The sequence below is a fragment of the Eubalaena glacialis genome, chromosome 13 (assembly GCF_028564815.1).
Source record: "Eubalaena glacialis isolate mEubGla1 chromosome 13, mEubGla1.1.hap2.+ XY, whole genome shotgun sequence".
Taxonomy (NCBI): Eukaryota; Metazoa; Chordata; class Mammalia; order Artiodactyla; family Balaenidae; genus Eubalaena; species Eubalaena glacialis.
In genome coordinates, this window is record NC_083728.1 from 72,496,486 (window position 1) to 72,518,572 (window position 22,087).

Sequence of the window (22,087 nt, forward strand, 5' to 3'; positions counted from 1 at the left end):
CAATACTTACAAGCAGAATTGCTGGGTCTTGAGGCATAAGAAAGATCAACTTTAGGAGATGATATCAATCTCTTTTCCAAAGTGACTGCCTGATTTTAGATCCCTACCAGCACTGTGGATTGAGGACTAACTTTATGACAAATCTGACAACAAGTAATGTAGGTGATCTGCTAGAGTTTAATCACATTTATGGATTTTTAGAGCTTTCCCTCCTGCTTAGGGTTAGTGAGGCCTCACATTCCCTCAGGGGGTCCATGCAAGCTGACTGACCTGCTCACAGTGGCGGGGGAGGCCTGCTCCAGGTCAGCTGGCTCGAAGATCAGACTCATCTTGGAGCTCATCTGGATAATCTCTCCACTCATTAAACAAAGCTGAAAGTACAAAGCAGAGGAGTGGAGGGCAGCAAACGAATTAAATTCCATCTGCAAATGAAAGGCATCAGTGGGGACAGAGATGGTTTGAATTCATTCAACAAATACTTCTTGAGCACCTATTCTGTGCCAGGCACTATGCTAGTTGTGTAGAATAAAACAGACAAAAATTCCTGTCCTCTTGAGGTTTGCATTCTGCTCGGAGGAGACAGATGATAAGCAAAATATATAGAATATACAGTGATGAAAGTGCTTTGGAGAAAAATAAAGTCGAAGAAGGGCTGGCAAATGCTGTGTGTGGTGAGCTGTAATATTAAATAGGGAGGTCAGAGAACCACTGACTTGCAGCCTTAGATGAAGAATCCAGAAATTATCGGACTGCAGCAAGTTTCATGGTTCCTTCCTCAGTGGAAGGAATTTAATAGCACACCCCCATCCAGTTTTATTTGCTCAAGTTTCCCACAAAGACTCTTTTTGGAATCCCTCATGGACTGGCCCAGGGTTAGAATGACAAAAATATCTCCACATCCTTTTTTGGAATGGAAGGAAAGACAATCACAAGTCCTAGTGTTTAGCAGGCATATCCCTGCAGAAAGTAGTGCAAATACACAGGACAGCCTCTGAGTATATACACCAAGTCCATGGTGCTGCTTCTCATTTGCCAACATGGGTTAAAGTGAGATGTTTAAGTCATAAGATGGCCTGAGGCCTTGGTCTCTCAGGGGAAAAGAGGAAACTCCATTGTTCCCTGCTTCTCATCTTAAATTGTGGTTTAAAAAGTTTCTGATATATTACCTGACCCACATCAAACACATCTGGAACAGGTCATTACGTGCAACCCTAGGAAGGTCACAGCTGTTATGGGACTGATACCATTAACAGTGTCATCTCTGAAAATCAAGAAAAGTGAAATAGACCCATACCTGTGACAGTAGCTTGATTTCATTCAGAGCTGTGAAGAGCCATCAGGAAATTCACTGATTATGACTCTTTATACTTCTGATCTCAAGACCAACCAATACATGTGTACAATTAGTTTATATAACATAGCCCATATCATGTAATAAAACTGACTTCTTTTTTTATATGCTATATAATCAAAATTATGAACATGATATTATTAGTGTATGTATATAATTTGGATAATTAGGCCTTCCAGTGTTGAGCATGACTCACTCTTAGTCTTGTGAAATCTAAATGCAGAAGGAAAATATATTTTGATTTGATAATGATGTATAGTCAGTGTAAGAAGTCTTCCTTGAAATGGTGATAAATATTATTTTATTTTATTTTAACAGTTATATAGCACTTGCTACATGCCAGGCAATATTATAATCAGTTTGCAAATATTAATTTATCTAATCTTCCTAACAAGATTATGACATAGATACTGTTATTCTCATTTTACAGATGATGTAATTGAGGCATAGAGAGACTAAATAGCTTGCCTGAGGTTACATGACTGCTAAGTGGTTCAGGACAGCATCTGAACCCAGGCTGTCTGGCTCCAGAGTCTAAGCTCTTTTGCCACTACATTTACTGTGGCAGAATGTATTTTCCAAAGACTGCTGCAACAATATCTCCTATTCCACGTACACTTTTGCAATGTGACCTTGCCCACCTCCATCAAGAGGTAGAGTCTATTTCTCCACCCCCTTGAATCTGGGCAGGCTCTGTGACTTCTTTGATTAATAGAATTCAGAGAAAGTGATGCTGTGCCAGTTCCAAGCATAGCTCTTAATTTCCTGAAAACTCACTTCCTGCCTCTTGGAAATTAACCGTCATCTAAGAAGTGCCACTACTCCAAGACCACCAAATGATAAGCCCAAACCATGTGGAGAGCCCTGGAGGATAAGATGCTTTTTGAGAGAAAGGCAGAGAGACAAAGAGACAGAGACACAGAGAGAGTTACAGAGAGATAGACAAGACGAGGAAGAATGAGCCCCCAGACATTGAGTGAAGAAGCTACCATGGATGTGGCTCCTCTAGCCCTAGCTGCCCCAGCTGACATCATGAGGATTAGCTGAACCCACCTGAGCCCTTCCAAAATTTATAATCCATAGTATCAAGAGCAAAGTTAAGCCACTAAGTATTAAGGTAGTTTGCTATACAGCAATGAATAACCAAAACACATCTCATATATCAGGCACTATATATGGACTATCTTATTTAATTATCAACACCCTTATTTATTACTACCTTTTTACACAAGAAGAAACTGGTTCAGAGAAGTTATGTGACTTGTCCAATATAACAGCTCAATTGTAGAGCTAGTAGGCCAATTTGATGCCAGCACCAAGGCTTTTAACCACTATACAACAGGGTCTCTAAACACATATAACTTATCCACTACAAGTACAAACAAAAGCATAATTCATGAATTGATAACTGTTACTTTCTTGTGGGGCATTTATCCTTAGTGTAATAAATGTATATATTATATAGTTTTTTTTTAACATTTTTATTGGAGTATAATTGCTTTACAATGGTGTGTTAGTTTCTGCTTTATAACAAAGTGAATCAGTTATACATATACATATATCCCCATATCTCTCCCCTCTAGCATCTCCCTCCCTCCCACCCTCCCTATCCCACCCTTCTAGGTGGTCACAAAGCACGGAGCTGATCTCCCTGTGCTATGCGACTGCTTCCCACTAGCTATCTATTTTACATTTGGTAGTGTATATATGTCCATATATACACTACCACTCTCCCACTTTGTCCCAGCTTACCCTTCCCCCTCCCCATGTCCTCAAGTCCATTCTCTAATAGGTCTGCATCTTTATTCCCATCTTGCCCCTAGGTTCCTCATGACCATTCTTTTTTTTTTTTTAGATTCCATATATATGTGTTAGCATTCGGCATTTGTTTTTCTCTTTCAGACTTACTTCACTCTGTATGACAGACTCTAGGTCCATCCACCTCACTACAAATAACTCAATTTCGTTTCTTTTTATGGCTGAGTAATATTCCATTGTTATATTATATAGTTTTGATCAATCACTAACTTCAGTAAAAGAGTTTATTCCACATCCATGTAAAAGTGATATCAGACAGGTACCTTTTTATTGTCATCCAGAACAGTATTCATATTTTCAATCCAAACAGCATCCACTGGCCCATCAAATATAATCCACTTGCGGTCATCAGATGAAGTAGATGCTTGCTCCCGGAAAGCATTGGCAAGAACACCATCTGTCCACTCATGGCTCACTTGGTCAAAGCACCCATACAGCTGCCCCATGGTGATAGCCTTGGGGTTAATGATCTTATACTCCACAGCAAATTCCTCCATCTGGTTGGCTGGGCAAGAAGGTCCAACACAAGTTACAAAAGTTCTGGTGACACCAGAACATTAGGACAAGAAATAATGCCATCTAAAAGACCAAACAACTTTTATCAATATGCCATCCAAGGATAGTCCTTAAAATTTGTACTCAGTCCATATAAAAATTGGGATAACTGGATAGGCAAAGCCTTAAGTTGTTAGGTTATTATAGCTATTAGTTTCTCACCATATTGTTTTCTGAGGCTCATTTCAAACAAGTCAAATGTGCCAGTCAGATCTAAAGAAGTCTGCCTGGGCCTAAAAGAACTCAGGCAGTAAAGGAGAGAGATGCCATATAATCAGGTCTCTTTATGTACCTGACTCTTTATGTACCTGGCTACCCTAGAACCTTGGCTTTGACTTGAGATGAGGAAACAGCTGACAGGTAAAAGATTCTGGAAAATGATGGTTATTTTCCTTTTGTCTATCTGAAGGGCTAGCTTAGCCCTGAAACCTCTTCTTTAGCTGCCCAATAAGTGTCCCCTGAGAAATGGAGCACCAGGACCCAACCAGAATACACAGGCTGATGGATGGCACATTGTATGTATTTAATAACAGAAAATAACCACACTTTTACATGACCCTTCAAAGTAAGGAAAAACTGGAGTGCCTGAGCCATGAACTAAATAAAGAATCATTTCTGCAGAATTCTGAGGCAAAGACAATGGGGTAACCTTCTTTCTCTTCATTTAGTTTCCTAAATTATATTCAATGCCAAAATTATTACTTAAGTTTGAGATGCCCAAGTTATTAAGGCCAAGTTATTGCCCAAAACAAAAAACTCAAAAATTCCACAGTAACTCAATCAGCAGTAATTCAATGTTATTAGAAAAAAATATTAAAATGAAGCATACTGGAAGGGATCGTGTAAACACAGGCACAGCAAGGCACTGCTTTTCAAAACCACAGCCTTGTGTTTTATAAAAGAAAAAAACCTCAAAACTGTTTCTCTGGCAATAAACATGGCTTTTATTTGTTGAGCTAGGTTATTTACCTGCATAATCTCATTTAATTATCACAACAATCCCATTTTACAGCTGGGAAAACAGAGGCAAAGAGAGGTTTAGTTATTTGCCCAAGGTCTGGGTTTCATTCAAAAGTCTGAAGTCTTATCTTTTACATTAAATTGAAGGAAGGAAAGAAGGAAAGGAGGGAGGGAAGGAGGGAGGCAGGGTGGATGGGAGGGGTGAGAATGGGAGGGAGAAAAAAGGAAAGGGGAGGGAAAGAAAGAGAGGGAAAGAAGGGATGGAAAGAAAAATAAGGAAAAGAAAAGAAACCATGCAATGATCTGCTTTTAGAACAGTTTTGTTTAGGCAAGTGGCATGAGTTTTCCTCTCATTGGGAAACCTTTGGAGAAGCCACTGTTCAGCATTTGAGAAAATTCCTCCAGCTTTAATGATGCACATAAAATCCCCTGTTAGAAGCTCTCCCCCTCTTTATTCTCTGCCTGCAGACCTCTGTGTGCCATGTTCTATTCCTGGCTCTAATATCACAAATCAGGGATGGTAAAGTTAACAGCCTGGCATCATCTCTGTGGAGCCAGTCAACTGAGTGGGGACTCCTGTCCTCCCTGGAAGCCAGGAATATGAGTTTTACCTTCGTGTAAATCACCCAGAGCTGCAGCCAACACTTTATAAGCACAGGTCTTGCCACCCATGGGGTCTCCGACAATCATATAGCCATGTCTTACCAGCATCATCTCGTAGATCTGGGAGGAGACATCATATAAGAAGTTAATCATTGCAAACCTCCCAGAACTGCAATTAGTCAGAAGTCTACAAGGAACAAGGACTGCAGTCCTTCATCTGTCATCTATTGTTTAAATATCTTTTGGATGAATAACTATATGTGTGCTCTCAGATTATTTAAGGGATGGGAAATACTATTTGCTCTGCACCTATCTATGTGCTAAGCAGCAAGTGACTTACCTAAGTTATTTCATTTAATCCACTCAGGTATCATTAACTACTTTTAAATGGTGGGAACACTGAGCCCAAGAGAGGCTAACTAACTTGCCCAAGCTCATCAGTGGTGGAACCAGGATTTGACCACAGGGCTCTCTGATTTCAATGCCACTAATCTTTTCATTGCACCATTTCTACTTGCTTTTAAAGAGGAAAAGGAAACAATGGTCATTTTAGCCAACTGCATTTCTATTGGAAATTTCCTTTCTCAAGGCCTAAATGCTATTCTGACTTGATTGGAACTCTCAATAGATTAAAATGTATTTTCTGAGCCAGGGGTGATGCTGTAAAATATAAATGAACCTCCATGTAATTTTAGCCCCTACCCTTGAGAATCAACAGCTAAGTGGAAGCTCATTTTTTGAATTTTCTCATTGTTATGTCTGTGACAAGTAGTCCATGACAGTTGAAATGCAAATGCTCTGGTCATTTATATTAATGTGAAATGTTTTCTCTCTCCTTTTAAACTGTGAGTCTCTCAGCAAAAGGGAATATATGAAGCTTTTTATTTTAAGGATTTTTTGCATTATTTTTCACATTGGAAGTGAGTTATACAGAGGGTGTAAATTAGGACAATGGGGGTGGTACAGGTACTGACAAAAGTGAGTCAGCAAATATTTGTTAAACACCTATTATGTGCCAGATACTGTTCTAAGTTCTACAGACAGAGATGACAAAACAACAAAATCCCCAACCATCAAGTAAGGTTTACATTCAAGAAGATTGCAAAGACATTTCAGATTGAATAAAGATAAATGGAGTTGACTGTGCATTAGAAAAAAGAGAGAAAGGCACTTATGATTCAATAGCCTCTCACCTTCCCCCTCACATAACTTTAAATGGATTATCAAGGTATCAATATACAAAAGGGAAGGTAGCTCCATATATTTTGCTTTTGAAAATTGGTACTAAACTATATAAAAGTTCATCTGTAGGTCTGCAAATTACTTTGAAATACATAAAAAAGTAAGATAAGTTGACGGATGGATGGATGGATAGATAAGTGGTAAAGCAAGTATTATAAAATGTTAATTATAAAATCTGGGTGGTGGGTACATGGGTATTCTCAGTAAAATTCTTTCAATTTTTCTGCATGTTTAAATTTTTTATTATAAAATATTGGAAATAAAAGCTCATGCCTAGTTTAAAAAATTCCATCTATAAAATCCCAACAAATAGATTGGGATTCAATATTGAGTTAAATGAATTGTGTCAAGACTAGCACATTTGATGAATAGTAGGGAAAAAATTTTTATTCTTAATGACATAGTAGGAAAAAATTCTTATTCCTAAAAATTTTTATTCTGATCTCAGAATCTGGAGACCTGGGTCCTACCTTGACCTTTAATTCTAAATAACAATATGATTTTGGGAAATGATGATATTTCTGATGTTTGTGGAGATGGTGAGGTTGATTTTGATATAGTAATCAGGCACTATATCTAGCACTTTACGTACTTCTTGTCTCAAAATTACTCTGTGGGGAAGGTTTTACTCCCTCCATTTTACAGATGAAGAAACTAGGGCTCAGAATGGTGAACTAACTTGCCTAAAATCTCACAGCAAAAAACTGATGGGGGTGAGATTTGAAACTAGGTTTATATGAATCCAAATCTGTTCCCTCTCTGGATGCCAGTGTTCTTAAGGAGCCAGGAGCAGATGGCATTTAAGGTCCCTTGTAGTTCTGTCCTGTGATTCTGTAGAAAAAGTGCATTTGGGGCTTATTTTATTCAACTTATGACTTTAAGTCAGTTTTACATAGAAAGTGATCCTAGGGAAGGATCCCTGAAATTAGTGTGAAGTTTCACTAAGGTTCTCCAGGGTCAAGACTGTAGAAACATTTCTTTCACCTATTGATAACAGCACCCTGATTTTCCCTGAGGAACCACCACTTCATGGTTCAGTCCACATGACTTGGGTGGCTCTGACTCCACCTCCACTTCTGGCAGAGGTGGGGTGGTTATGGTCTACTTCTTATCTCTGTAATTGGTTCAGGGATGGTCACGTGACTTTATGAGCACCATTCAAAGCTAATCCTGAGACTTTTGCTGAGGACACTCCAAGAATGATGCTCTTTTTCCTTCTGGGCTTGAACATGGGACAAGCTAAGTGTGAGGCTACTGGGGGCCCAACTGAAAATGAATTTTTCAGGCCGAGAGAGGCAGAATCCAGAAATGAGGACAGGCAGATTCCTGATGACATTATCTAAAAACCTGTATCCCACTATGCCTGAAACCAACATATTTCTGGACTTTCCAAGTTAGGTAAGTGAGTAAATTCCCTTTTGTTGACTAAGACAGTTTGAATTGGATTTCTGTCATTGGGAACCAAAAAAGTTGGGTTTTGACTAATTCAAAGCCCAATGCCCTGAAAGGTTCTGTTTCATCCCCAAATGATGAAAAAGAAACCCCAGGGAAGATGGTCATAGGAAAAATATTGTATTTTAAAAGTCAACTCCTGGAAATGAAAACTGAAGGCACAACAGATTGTTGAGTGTCTTCATCTCTAATCAGGCATCTCCAGTTGCTGTCAGTTCAGTTCCAATCTACCATAGTTCTTTCTAATTCCTGACCTCAGCAAACAGTAAACAGGTACATTCCCACATGGGTACAAGGAATCAACCTGGATAATTTTCCCAATAAACCAAGGTACTGGCTGGAGTTTCATCTTCTTGATGTTCTCATTCAGCACTTCCATAAAAACTTCATAGTCTGGCTTTGGAAGAACAACTCCAGGAAACAAATCTGATATAATTCCCTGTTAACAAAAATTCAAGTTGTGAAAAAGATGAATTATCAGATACATGACCTCAACATTTTTCTAAAATGAGATCTACAGGTAGCAGGAATCCTTGGAAAATTCCAAGCCTCATTTTTCCTGTACCAAAACTTACCTACAATTACAAATTCCAACAATATCTGTTAAACATGATTTTCCTTCCCCAAAATTTTAAAAGTCAGCAAATATTTAATAAGTCTGTGCTGTCTTTCAGTCATTATACTAGCAATGAACAAGACAGTCATGATTTCTGTCTTAAAGAGCTTACAGCCTAGTAAGGAAGATAGGCATTAAAATAATTCCAAAAGAAAACTAATTACATTTGATATAAACAATTACTCACACTCAACAGCAAATATCCTAACAGTGAAACTATTTTTATTAAAATCAGAAATTAGGGATATTGCTATTACCATTATTATTTAACATTTGGAGGAGGGTATCTGGCAAGAGGTATGCTGGTTAGAGAATGGAGGGGGTGTCAGGAGATGGAAGAGGTGCTGAAAAAATTTTTCATCTTTGGATGTCGCGTCTCAGTGCTTAGCCAAGGTCCCAAACCACTACATACCTGAAATAGAGGGACATCTTGAGCCAAGAACTTGGCCAGGTTGACATCAAGCAAGGCCCGGAGCAGCAGGACACTCTCATTCTCCTCTGGATACTTCAGCTTCAGGTTGCCAGCGGCAGTGAGCACAGACTTGACAGCACGCATGCCATAGTCATAGTGATGCTGGGAGGAAAGTTGCTCTGAACACAGGCGGTAGGTTGCAACAATCTTCTGGGCAAGACTGGGAGGGCAAAGACATGTCTGCAGACCCTCTAGAGAGGACCATGTCCTGCTCAGCAGACATTCCCAACATGCTTGTGCCCTGTCCCTTCAGAAGCCAGGCCTGCCCACGAACTTGATGGAGAAACCCTATCATTTGAAGGCCTCTTCACAGAGTTACCATAATGAGCTAAGGAAGCACTGTAACTCTCTTTCAAAGGCAGGATGAAAAACAGCAAGCACATACATACGTATAACATATACTGTACAAGAAGTTATATGTGTTTATACTTTTATCTGTATATATGAATGTATGTGTACACCACACACCCACACACACACAAACACACACTTGGGAAGATTACATCAAACGATTAACAATGTTAATGCCTAAAGAGTAGGACTAAGGGTCACAAAGGGGACACTGATTTTTGCATTTCTGTAACATTACAATTTTTTTCAATATCCATGTTTTACTTTTTTAATTTAAGAAAACCAATTCAAAATTTAATATACTCAGCACACAATACATGTATGTTCATGTGCACTGCCATATCTTATTTTTCCTGGGCACACGGGGGGGGGCCACACTTCCTAGCCTCCCACACAGTTACGGGTGGCCACATCACTGAAGCCTAGCCAGTGGCATATGAATGAAAGGGAAGTATGCCACGTTGAGGGCTGGTCCATAAAAACCTCCTCCATAAGATCCTCTATGCTCATGTGTTGTAGCTGTGAGATATAAGTAACCTGGGTCCCTGGGGAAGAACTCCTCTGATCACAAACACCCATTTTAGATTTCTAGGGAGTGAAAAATAAACTTCTGCTATGCTAAGCCATTGGAATTTGGAGGTCAGGTTTACCCTAACTAATGTACTTATGCACATTCCCCTTGCAGGGCTCCTCTCTAACAAGACTGATTTACTTTAAAAGCAAAGACTGTGTTGCTCATCAGCACCTAGCACAGGGCTGGGCATAAGGTAGGTGGTTTGCCAATTGAATAAATAAATGAATTGAACAGGCAAATCAATGTAACCCAAGTCTCCTATAGAAAAAATAAACCTCTTATGACTGAGGCAGGCTCTTAGCCTAGGAAGGATGGCACATTCTGTTGAGAACATTTGCAGCCCCTTGCATTAACAGCAAGGACCTCCAGGCCACAAAGACACTGCGGGCCTTGTGGAGATAACTGCAGTAACAAAAAATCAATTGATTATGGGCAAGACAATGTAAAAAGACAAATGTAAAATTTGAAATAGATCAATAAAAGCCATTTTACAATAAATATTCACAACTCTGGGTGCATGTGATAAAGACACTGATGCTTGTGTATGTCTACGTCTTAGAAAACTGGGTAATACTTGAATGAGAGATAACCAAGTTGATTTGAGTAAATAAATATTATATTGATAACAATGTTAATTCTAAATTATATTAATTTTTCCTCTTCAATCTTGGAATAACTTCATGTTTTTCAGTCTCACCTTAAGTCATTTAGGAGTGTGTGTGTGTGTGTGTGTCTGTGTGTGTGTGTGTGTGTGTGTTAGAGTGAAGGGTAGAGAAGAGATGAGCGATTCTTCCTTAGAAGAAGTCCAGGTGTATACAAATAGAGTGGAGGCCCTTTCTTGGTAATCTGAGCCATTTCCTAGTCAGGGATGGGGTCAGGACCAAGACCAGGGCTATGTGCTTTCAGATCAACTTGTGAGTAAAAGCAGTTTCTCAAGTTTCTCTCTTTTTTTTCCAACGCACAATTTACCTTGAATCCACCCCACAAAAAGCCACTCTGTCACTCTTTCTTTAGAACCCACTAGAAAGCCAATATAACACACCTTCTGGAGTCTAGAAACCCCATAGAGTAGAGGGAGATTTCTCCAATGAGGGCATAATCTGGCACCATCATGGCCACTGTCCGAAACAAGGCCTGGAAAAGAAACAGCACATTCAGAACCTAAACACATAAGGTGAAAATGGGGGAAGGTACATCTACAGAGGCAAAGAGAAGTAACATGATCATTCAGACCACCCAGTGACAATCAAGGAAAGGAGGGCTGGAGGACAAATCAGTGTAGAAGGATTGTCTTCACTGGACAGATCCACTGCTCCATGAACCTCCCCACTAGCCTTGTCCAGGTACATGTGTCACATTGGGTCCCTCAGTGGTTGTGTGGAAGGCCTTAGGTGCTGGTATCCTAGCAACACCTCCTCCTCCTATGCCAAATGAGCATCATTCAACTATTGGAGCTTTCCGGTGTTCAATGTAGACAGTAGAAGTCATTCAGGGATGCAGGATAATTATGTATCAGAAGAATCCTGAAGTCAGACAAATCTTGATTTGAGTCCTTGTTCTGCTACCTACTAACTGTGCGTAAGTTATGTAACCCCTCTAGACCTCAGGTCTTTCATCTCAAAATGTACTAACAACTGTGCCCTCTTCATAGTTATCATGAGAACAAATGATATTATGTAAGTGAAGTGCTTAAAAAGGTGTGTGGCACATAGTGAGGGCTCAATAAAACATCAGCTATTGTTTCTAATATCTTAGATCTTAGAGGAGAAGTGACTTGCCCAAGTCATGCAGTTAGAGGTAGAGCCAGGACTAGAATCCAGGCTTCCTGACACCAACCCTGCGTACCTTCTACTATGCCACACTGTCTCATGAAAGTTGTTTGTGCAGATCTAACATGGTTGTTGGCTTGGAGCGGTGCAGGGGGGAGTTACATCAACTGGGCACTCTAAAATGAGAAATGTGGGTCCAAATTCTACTTTGCTGTCCCCTGGCCTATGCTGACCTAGAGAGGAAGAGTCACCCTTAGGGATCTCTTTGACTTCTTTTCCATTCCCAGGGAGGAGGAGGAGTGGCTTGTCTGAATTAGATTCCAGGGAACTAATCAGAATGTGCTTCTAGCAGATGGAGCATCATGTACTAAAGTCAGTGAATGTGGGTTTTGTCCAGGTCTCTCTTACGTCTTTCAGGCAAGGGAATGGAGCAATAACTTGAAAGGAAATCCATAAAGAAGCAGGCCTAGAATTTTCCCTCTGGTTGCTCTTTTCATGCAGTTGGGGTGCTAGGTGCTCTTCCCACAGGTGAAGACCCATTCATCTTGCACTTTGTGTTTTTTCCTTCCATGAGAGCAGCATGCTAAGGTCATCTAGTGCCTGTTCCCTTAAGATGGCCTGGTTGGAATTCTCTCTCTCCCCCTTCAGAGGCACTTTCCTTCTCCCACTAGCAGCAGGGCCAATGCTTATTGCCACAGCTGTAGCTCAGGCCAGCTCAGCAGTAGGTACCAGGGACATATAAGCTCTCTTGTTATCTCTCTAGCTGGTTGGAACAGCCTGCTTTGGTGTGGACACCACTTAGGCCTAACCAGCTTAGCTCCATGTGCTCTAGTCTTGGTCTACCAGCGTTCTCTGTGTTGAACTTTGATGCTCTCTTATAAGCAGATCTGTTTTATTTGGCCTACAGTGATTTTTTTTTTTTTTTTTTTTTTTTTTTGCATTGAGCCAGGATTTAAAAATAAGATTTCATGTAAAAATCCAAATTTCTGGCTGTTCCTGAAAAATGAGAAGATCTGACAATTCCTGCTTGGCAACAGCAGGCTGGGGCTAAGTAGGGGCTGCTGCCTCTAGATGGGGCATTTGTCAGAGTCCCTACCAGGCCCAGCTGGCTTTTCTCATTTATATTAACTGTCTGACCCCTGTAGACAACAGAAATAGTGATACTTATTCCAGTGTTCATTGTTTCCTCTTTGCCATTGGTTATTATGTATATATTTCCTCCCATCTCATGAGACCTAGTTGGGGAGACGGTTGAGTTCTGAAGCCAAGTAACGTCTTTACTTCTCACAGCTGAAAAATGTCAACTGGTCCTATTATTTGGCTTCTCTGTGAGACCCTCGGATACTTCCAAAGGTTTCTATACCATAAAGTACACCCAGTAGTTACACACTCAGTATTTACCTTGAGGTTATCTGGCAGCTCAGCCCTGCCAGCATACCCAGGGTTCATGGTGATGAAGACAGCACAGGTTGGGTTCAGAGAGAGCTCAGTGCCTTCAAAGATGAATATCTTTAGCTTCCGGATAATGGCTTGTTGAATGCTGAGAATCTGCTGAGCTACCACAGACAGCACTTCTACCTGGAGTGAGAATGGCTGGTTGATTTGAGCTCCTGCTTCTGACAGCCACCAACCCCACTATGCCAAAGTACCCTTCACTTAGCAAAGAAAGAACCCCATCACCTGAGAATAAGACCTTCACATTCAAAATTAGGAGCATGATTTAGGGTTTTGGTAAAGGAAAGGAAAATTGGTGTGTATATGCATGCATACATGTGCATACGTGTGTGCGTGTAAGTAGTTTCCATAGTATCTTATCTTTGTTTTACCTTTGTTCCAGCACCTAGCATAATGCTTCACCCATAGTATGTGTTTATTGGTTCAAGTTGCATGTTTACATTTCCTAATCTCAATTCCCTACCCAAATAGAATTAACCACCCCCTCTTTTGTGATGACTCCTTTGTACCACTGCTATAGACTTCTCTCATATTCTATTTGTATCGTTTAATTTTTATTTCCCTTTGCTAGACTATAACAGTCTAGAGGGCAAAACCATTTTTTGCTCATCTTTGTATCATGAACATGTGCAGAGTATCCGACATAGAGTAGCTGCTCAATAAATTTTTTTTTTTTTTTAAAGAGGTTCAGCATGTTTTTTTTTTTCTAATTAATTAATTAATTAATTATTTTTGGCTGTGTTGGGTCTTCGTTTCTGTGCGAGGGCTTTCTCTAGTTGCGGCAAGTGGGGGCCACTCTTCATCGTGGTGCACGGGCCTCTCACTATCGCGGCCTCTCTTGTTGCGGAGCACAGGCTCCAGACGCGCAGGCTCAGTAGTTGTGGCTCACGGGCCTAGTTGCTCCGTGGCATGTGGGATCTTCCCAGACCAGGGCTCGAACCCGTGTCCCCTGCATTGGCAGGCAGATTCTCAACCACTGCGCCACCAGGGAAGCCCTCAATAAATTTTTGAATGAGCGAGTGAGGGAATCAATTTGGTGAGAATGTTTATGTGTACAAAATATGCATTTTGTCTCCTTGGGGCTGTTTTTCTTTGGTTCATTGAGTACTTACTCTGTGCAACGGGCCTTAGAGGAGACGTAAGTGACATAAGTCCCTGTCACTGAGGAACTGAGAGCCCAGAAAAAAGTCCCTGCCTGTCCAAACCCTCCATTCAGTAGCCCAGTAGCAGAGTTACCTCAATCCTGTTGAATTCATCAAAGCAGGCCCATGCTCCAGCCTGGGCCAGCCCTTTGAAGAACTTCCCCATGGCTTTGTAATCTAGACCATCTGAGCAGTTGAAGACCACACACTAGAAAGAGGGAGGATGTGGGCACCATTCAGGATGGGTTTCCTCCCATCTGAATCACCCTGCACCATGAAACAGAGGTGGGGCTCCCCTCTTCCTGTTCCACTGGAGGAGGTGGAGCCTCACTCTGCCTGTTACTCTCTGAACCATCTTGAACTTCATGCCAATTCCCCTGGACAGAGGTCCAGAGAGGGATGGGAAAAAGAGTGTGCGGATGGACAGCATTTCCCTACCTGCTTGGCCAAAGCTCTGGCTAGATCTTTGGTGGTTTCTGTCTTGCCTGTCCCAGCTGGACCCTCTGGGGCTCCCCCAAGGTTCAGCTTCAAAGCCCCCATCAGCGTCCTAAGGAGAAGAGAATAAGAACTCAGTGCCAAGTCCTAAGGCACAGGAAAGAAACTTGCTTTTGGTTTATTTTGTTTTGACTCAGACAAGTAATTAAATATTTTCCCCTGATTATATGAGCAATACATCATCATTGTAAAAAGTTTTATTTTACTCAGTGTTGTAATCTCGGCACCTGGTACATGGGTGACACCTATAAGCATTTGTTTGAATGAATGATTGAATGGATAAATGAATATATACTTACTAAATGAATCAAATAAAAGTAAAAAATCCTCATAAACTCCACATTCCAAAGATCACCAATGCCAATGGAATGATGAAAAATAAATATATTTCTCCCACTAGATTATGAACTCTTGAGTTCAGGACCCATATTTGATTCAGTTCCATATGGTAGGCACAAGATAAATGCTAGAAATGAATGATGTGTTAACTGTGGTTCCACAGCCCCTTGTATGAGCCTCTATAATTTCAGTTAACACACTTTCTTGTTATCACCTGAGGGTGTGTCTCTCCCCCACCCCATTAGGTTGAGGGTTCCTGGAGGTCATACATCATGCACAGGAAAGTTCAAGAAATGGTTGTTGAATAATGAGTGGAATAGATAAATGAATGAAGAACAGAAATCATAGAACATAGAAAACAAGTGACTGAGGACTCTGAAATAAAAAAAATACTCAAGTACTATTTTTATAATTAAAAAAATTCCACTCTAAGGAATGTATAAAATCAAAGAAAACTCTAAACATCACAAAATTGACAAGTTCACAAAGTCCAGATTTCTAAAGTTATAAATTCCAAGCAAAGTAGCAAAGCACTTTGCTGAGCACAGAATGGCCATACCTCTTCATCAGACTGGGTGGCAGAGCTCAGAGACTCCTTGCCTGGGTCCTTTGCCTGGCCCCTTTTCTATCTCTGGCCATGGGCTCTCCAGGCACCATCCTGATTCCTGCCACTGGAGACCTTTCTACTTAAGCACTGTGCCATTTTCAAGGAGAGGCATCAATGTGCTAATTGTTGGTTTGAACACAATAATTTGCATTAGGACTCCTACGTTCTCATTTCTGGCCTAAGGCCCAGTGTCAGTGCCCATCTGTGGGACCATGGTGACGAAGGGAAAAATTGTAAAATCTGAGAAACTAAAATATAGACGGTAATGGTAACAAACTCAAGATGCTCTAACCTTCTTCCCCAGGTTTTCCTTTTGGAATTCTCTATTCACCCTTCAGGTCTGGGGGAGCCCCAGAGTTTACCTGTAGCAGCGGTCAGTGAGGGGCGTAATCACCAGCCGGGGGGAGTTTCCCAGGTACTCATAGCCGTATAAGGCTTCTGTAGTGATCATCTGCACCTGTACATCCTTGGCATCCCAGTAGTAGCGCAGTTGGGAGATCCACTGGAAATCATTCAGATCACAGACACTGTCTTCAGATAGCTTGGCGACCACATCACGAGCTGTGGGGACACAGACGTGGAAACACACACTTGCGGAGCCATCAGCATCCTCCCGTCTTCATGGATTCCTCAGAAAGGTTTGACTGAGGATGTCATCAAGGCCACCCCTCACTATCGTGACAATTTTAGGCTCAACTATCCTCCTCGCCCATCCCCAAACTTCAAGCAACATCTGTATTTATGCACTATATAAATTTATAGTATTAGCTACTGTTATCATTCCCAAACTCTTGGGAGGCTGAACCAGAGGGGTTTGCAATATGTAGTTACCCCAAATGCTATCTTATCCCCAGTGTGACCCTTTTGGCCCTGTTCCAGGCCTCTAGATATCCTAGGAGAACACGATCTGCCTTGCCTGATATAGTTAGCAAGGGTAGGCGCCCCAAGAATCCTTGTTAGATGTATTCTTTCCATGAAGGGGGGTGTCTGAGAAACTAACTAGGAGATACATTTCTAGGTTTTCTCCTTTCTGTCATGGGATTGTGAGCCTAATTTAATTTTCTCACAGTGATGGGAGCCCTGAAGTTGATGAGTGGACATAAGTTTATGAGAATCATTCGTTATTTTTTAGGTAACTCACAGGGCAAGTGCTACTGTGATCTCAGAACTAGTAGAGCAGCTTGAAATCAGGATCTCAGAAATATAACTTTGCAAAGGGACACTTCTGTAAGTCTACTGCCTCTCTGTGAGAGAAATCTTTATTACAGTAAAATCCAAAACCCTACAGAGAAGAGTCCTTGCAGAAGATTACACCAGCAGCTCTTCCATTCACCCCAAGGAATTTAATTCCACGCCAGATTCCTGGGAGAACCCAGAGAGTGGTGGCAGGAGCAGGGTATGTGTGAGAGATCCAAGGGGAAGGTGAATCTCAAGGCACTGGGTTGGGGATACCTTCCCTATGCAGTGTATGTTCGTGTGTTTGTGCATGAATGTGTGTGTGTGTGTGTGTGTAAACCCAACCACTCTGAGGTATCCTGGGCTGTAACCATGCTTGCACTTATTACTCCTACCAGTTAAATATGTAGCCAATGAAGATCACATTCTCCCTTCTCGCCTCCGGATTTTATGCTAGTCTATCCAAATGAAATCAGATTGAAATGAGCATCAGGGATTGAAATGAGCATCAGGGAGTTCCCTGGTGGCCTAGTGGTTAGGATTCCAGGCTTTCACTGCCGTGGCCCAGGTTCAATCCCTGGTCAGGGAACTGAGGTCCCACAAGCCGTGCGGCCAAAAAAGAAATGAGCATCAGCCTCACATAGAGTAAGATGCATGAACTGCCAGTAGGAAGCTGGGTGTGTAAGCAAAAGAGACACTGTTCCCAGGCAACCAGTTTGGTCCAGCCCTAGTTTCCTTGGTGATGATGGCGTGAGGGTGTGGGGGTGGTTTGCTCTATATAAAGACCCTGGTTCTTCTTCCTCCTTTCCTCCTTCTCTCCTTCTCTCTCTCTCTCTTTTTTAGGAAGAGCTGGAAGGCATCCTCTCTTACCCCTTCCCTCCCTGCATCACTGCCCATTTCCAGTCTCTGGGTTTGGAATCAGACATAAGTTCAAATTACAAAAGCGTCTCTGCTACTTACTAGCTGTGTGCCTCTCAGCAAGTTATTTGCCTCTACAAACCTCAGGCTCTTAATCTGTGAAATGTGTATAAAAATAAGACAGTGTATATCAAGCACTTAGCACAAAGCTTGGCACCAAGTAAGTATTCAAAAATGTTCATTAAGATCAGTACAAGGAAATCGATTCGAGTTGGTAAATCTCAGAAAGGTTGGGGATGGGAGGGGAAAACATAAGATGGAGATACACAGAAGCACTGACTCCTCTCCTTACCCCCTCACTTACTTTCAGTTGGAGAAGCCTCTTCCTAATGAGAAAAGGGACCTGAGTCATTCCATCCAGAAGGGAGAGAGGCAAGCCTGGCAGCTCTTACTGGACAGTCAGTGATGCGAGGGAAACCTCCTTGCTTACCGTGGACATCAATGACTGTGAGGGCCCCAAGGGTGAGTCGAGCCCCACTGCTCAGCTTTCCTCGCACCAGCTGGACAATCTGTGCCATCTGATCATTGCTCTTTTTCAGAAAATCCTAGCAGGGGAGTCAGATGGAACAATGGGTTAAACTGGATTCTCTACTGGTAGTCCCTTTTCTGGAATGACACCATCCACCACCCCATGGTCCAAACCAGACTCCTGGATGTCATCCCTCAAGCTCCCTTTCCCTCACCCCCAGTCATTAACATTGAGACAAATTTCAAATGCATTACGCTAACTGAAAGAATTCAGATTTGAAAGCTTAGATACTATATGATTTCATTTTTATAATATTGTGGAAAAGACAAAACTATAGGGACAGAAAACAGAATGGTAGTTGCCAGAGGCTGAGAATAGGGGAAAAGGTTGACTACAAAGGGTATGAGGAAAATTTTAGGGTGTTTGGAATTGTTCTATGTCTTGACTGTGATGGTGGCTACACAAATGTATGTGCTTGTCAAAATTCAGAAATGCACACTAAAAAGGGTGAATTTTACTATATATAAATTAGGTAGTAGGGTTTCCCTGGTGGTGCAGTGGTTGAGAATCCGCCTGCCAATGCAGGGGACACGGGTTCGAGCTCTGGTCTGGGAAGATCCCACATGCCACGGAGCAACTGGGCCCGTGAGCCACAACTACTGAGCCTGCGCGTCTGGAGCCTGTGCTCTGCAACAAGAGAGGCCGCGATAGTGAGAGGCCCGTGCACCGCGATGAAGAGTGGCTCCCGCTTGCAGCAACTAGAGAAAGCCCTCGCACAGAAACGAAGACCCAACACAGCCAAAAATAAATAAATAAATAAATAAATTTAAAAAAGAAAAGATGACTACTATCTTAAAAAAAAAAAAAAATAGGTAGTAAACCAGAAGTAACAAAAATACCTGATACTCAGATTAAAGTAGACAAAGGAGATATGAAAACTAAATGCATGTAAACATGTAATCCTGGATTGGATCCTGAACCAGGATGAGTATAAAAGGTTTCTAGAATAGATAATAATATTGTATCAATGTTGATTTCCTGATTCGGATAATTGTACTGTGGTTATGTAAGATGTTAATATGTGGGGAATCTGGATGAAGGGTGTATGGGAATTCTTTGTATTATTTTTGCAACGTTATTTGCAGGTCTGACATTATTTCAAAATAAAGAGTTAAACAATAAAAATGAATTAAAAATGGGACTTCCCTGGTGGTGCAGTGGTTAAGAATCCGCCTGCCAATGCAGGGTACACAGGTTCGAGCCCTGGTCTGGGAAGATCCCACATGCCACGGAGCAACTAAGCCTGTGTACCACAACTACTGAGCCTGCGTTCTAGAGCCCACGAGCCACAACTACTGAGCCCACACGCCTAGAGCCCGTGCTCCGCAATAAGAGAAGCCACCACAATAAGTCCCCGCACTGCAACGAAGAGTAGCCCCTGCTCACCGCAACTAGAGAACGCCCGCACGCAGCAACGAAGACCCAACGCAGCCAAAAATAAATAAATAAATAAATAAAAACTGAAAAAAAAAAAGAATTAAAAATAAGTGAGACCACCCTAGGCTCATCTCATTTTCCCCACTTTCTTGTTATGGTCTTCTTTGGCAAATGATTTTAACGCTCTGAGTCTCAGTCTCCTGATCTGTCAAATCCCGATAATTATAGCTATTCTTCAAGTGGTTTTGAGGATTAAATAAGATAGTGTATGTAAAGCACTTGGCACAATGTCTGGTGTGAATAAAGCACCCAGTAAATAGTGGTGGTTGTTATTGTTATTAATTATAATATCCATAGCACATAGCAAAAAAAAAAAAAAAAAGCCTTTTTGATGTGTCCCCATCACCCTTGGTGTGTCTATAAAGCCGTTGGTGATGGAACTGCCCCCTGCATCTCTCTTAACCACATGCATTCCACAGCAATTCTGGACCAAACTGCCTTCAGTTGCTGGAATGCACCGTACTTTTCATCGTCAGACTTCTGCACATTCTGGTCTCTCTCTCCTCTCTCTCTCTCCTCTCTCTCTCGGGAGTGCTCTTTCTCCTGTTCTTTGCTTGGCTACTCCCTATTCATATTTTATGTCTCCTCTTAGACACTGTTTTTCTGGGAAATCTTCCCCTCTCTTACTTTCTCCTTCCTTCCCATGCTTTCTGGATCCCTGTGCTTTCAGTATCATAGTTCTATAAAAGAGCCTTTTTATCTCCCCCCACTAGACTGTAAATCCGTGAGGACAGGGACCATGACTGTCTCATTCACCTCTAATTCCCTTTGCCTAGCAGCAAAGTCCCAGTTGCAAAGTCAAACAAATATTTGTTAAATGAACAATGGGTAGATGGATGGATGGATAGCAATTCTGTACCAACACCTTTAGGATGCCAAGGCACACCATTCAGCATTCATTGTACTCCAGGGCTTGAGTGTGTGATGGGAAGCACTCTCCTCTTTTACAGGTACGAAAACTGGGGCACAGAGATACAGTCAAAAAAGTCAGAATTTTTTAGTGTTTCTGAGGTTTGAAATGATGTACGTGAAAGCAGTTTGCACGTGTAAAGTGCAACACATCTTTTAGGAATTATCAACAAGAAATCTGTAAAAAGTGAAACTTGGTCAAATACTAATGTTCTAATTTTAATGTATAAAGCAAAATATAGTAAATTAAAATATATTCTAGCCACAGACAATCATATTGTATATAGGGGAATAACAGGAATTCTAACGAGATAATCATGGGAAATTATACCATGGTAAAAATTTTGGGAATGGAGTTACCATGTATTCTGTCAAAAAATATTTATTGAGCAACTACTATGTGCTTGACACTGCAATAACCCCTTGAGATATAATAGTGAGCCAAGAAGACATGCCCCCTGCCCTGTGGGGTTTATAGCCTAGGATCTAAGTACTGAATAATTTACTAGCATCTCATTTAACCCTTCACAGTAGTAAGGTGTGGTGCTACAATTCCTTCCATTTTATAGACAAGGAGACTGAGGTTCAGGTTACGTAACTTGACCATGGTCACATATCTAACAGGTGGAGGTGTCAGAATTTGAACTCAAGTCCATCCAGGTCTTGAACTCTCAAGTACAAGCAACAGTGGCAGAGTTAGCTGGAAATATGTGTGTCTGGATCTGAAGATAAGCAGGACCTGAGCATTCTTGGTCTCAAGAGAAAGCTGAAGGAAAAGCTGGAGGTGGGTTAGTGTCGGACTGGAGGTGGTAAGAAGGGATATGGTGGAGGAAGAGGAGAGGAAAACAGGACCAGGTGGCTTCTTGGCCCAGGAAGAAGATGAGCAGTCTCTGTTGGTAGAAATTCTGCCAGGTTGACACTTGGAAGCAAAGGCTGATGAACCTTAGGATACTGCAGCCTAGAATTTCCATCTGGGAAGAAATGTGAGAGTTCTTATACTACAGAACTCCAGGACAGCCCTAATTCCCAAATCTCTGTCCCGAAGAGAACCCTGCCTCCTGTGACACCATGGGGCTGTTTATTTTTTTGTTTAGAAAAATGGCTACTCTAATTATATGTCATTCAAATCATAATCAAGCTCAAATCTCCTCTACGAGCTTCACGACAGGCTCACTTACCGGTAGGGTCTTTTCAACCAGGGCTTGGGAAACCTCCTGGGTCCAAAAGATGGAGGAGACACAGATAACCACCTGGCCAGGCCACTGCAAGACCCAGTGATTACGGGGGACCTGGGAAAGTGCAGTGGGGCACATTGTA

The 22,087-nt window shown here is 41.6% G+C and overlaps 1 protein-coding gene across 1 annotated transcript in view; it reads right to left on the reverse strand.

Annotated features, from left to right (window-relative positions):
• DNAH3 (dynein axonemal heavy chain 3) overlaps nucleotides 1-22,087 on the reverse strand; it is a 203,145-nt gene that overhangs the window by 97,696 nt on the left and 83,362 nt on the right. The window contains exons 26-37 of the mRNA XM_061209863.1: nucleotides 21,949-22,059; nucleotides 18,326-18,440; nucleotides 16,164-16,362; nucleotides 14,799-14,907; nucleotides 14,455-14,568; nucleotides 13,165-13,341; nucleotides 11,037-11,128; nucleotides 9,010-9,229; nucleotides 8,286-8,420; nucleotides 5,296-5,407; nucleotides 3,433-3,674; nucleotides 271-371 (exon numbers count right to left, since the gene is read on the reverse strand). Of these exons, the coding sequence (XP_061065846.1) occupies nucleotides 271-371; nucleotides 3,433-3,674; nucleotides 5,296-5,407; nucleotides 8,286-8,420; nucleotides 9,010-9,229; nucleotides 11,037-11,128; nucleotides 13,165-13,341; nucleotides 14,455-14,568; nucleotides 14,799-14,907; nucleotides 16,164-16,362; nucleotides 18,326-18,440; nucleotides 21,949-22,059 (1,727 nt within the window). The remainder of the gene's footprint in view (nucleotides 1-270; nucleotides 372-3,432; nucleotides 3,675-5,295; nucleotides 5,408-8,285; nucleotides 8,421-9,009; nucleotides 9,230-11,036; nucleotides 11,129-13,164; nucleotides 13,342-14,454; nucleotides 14,569-14,798; nucleotides 14,908-16,163; nucleotides 16,363-18,325; nucleotides 18,441-21,948; nucleotides 22,060-22,087) is intronic.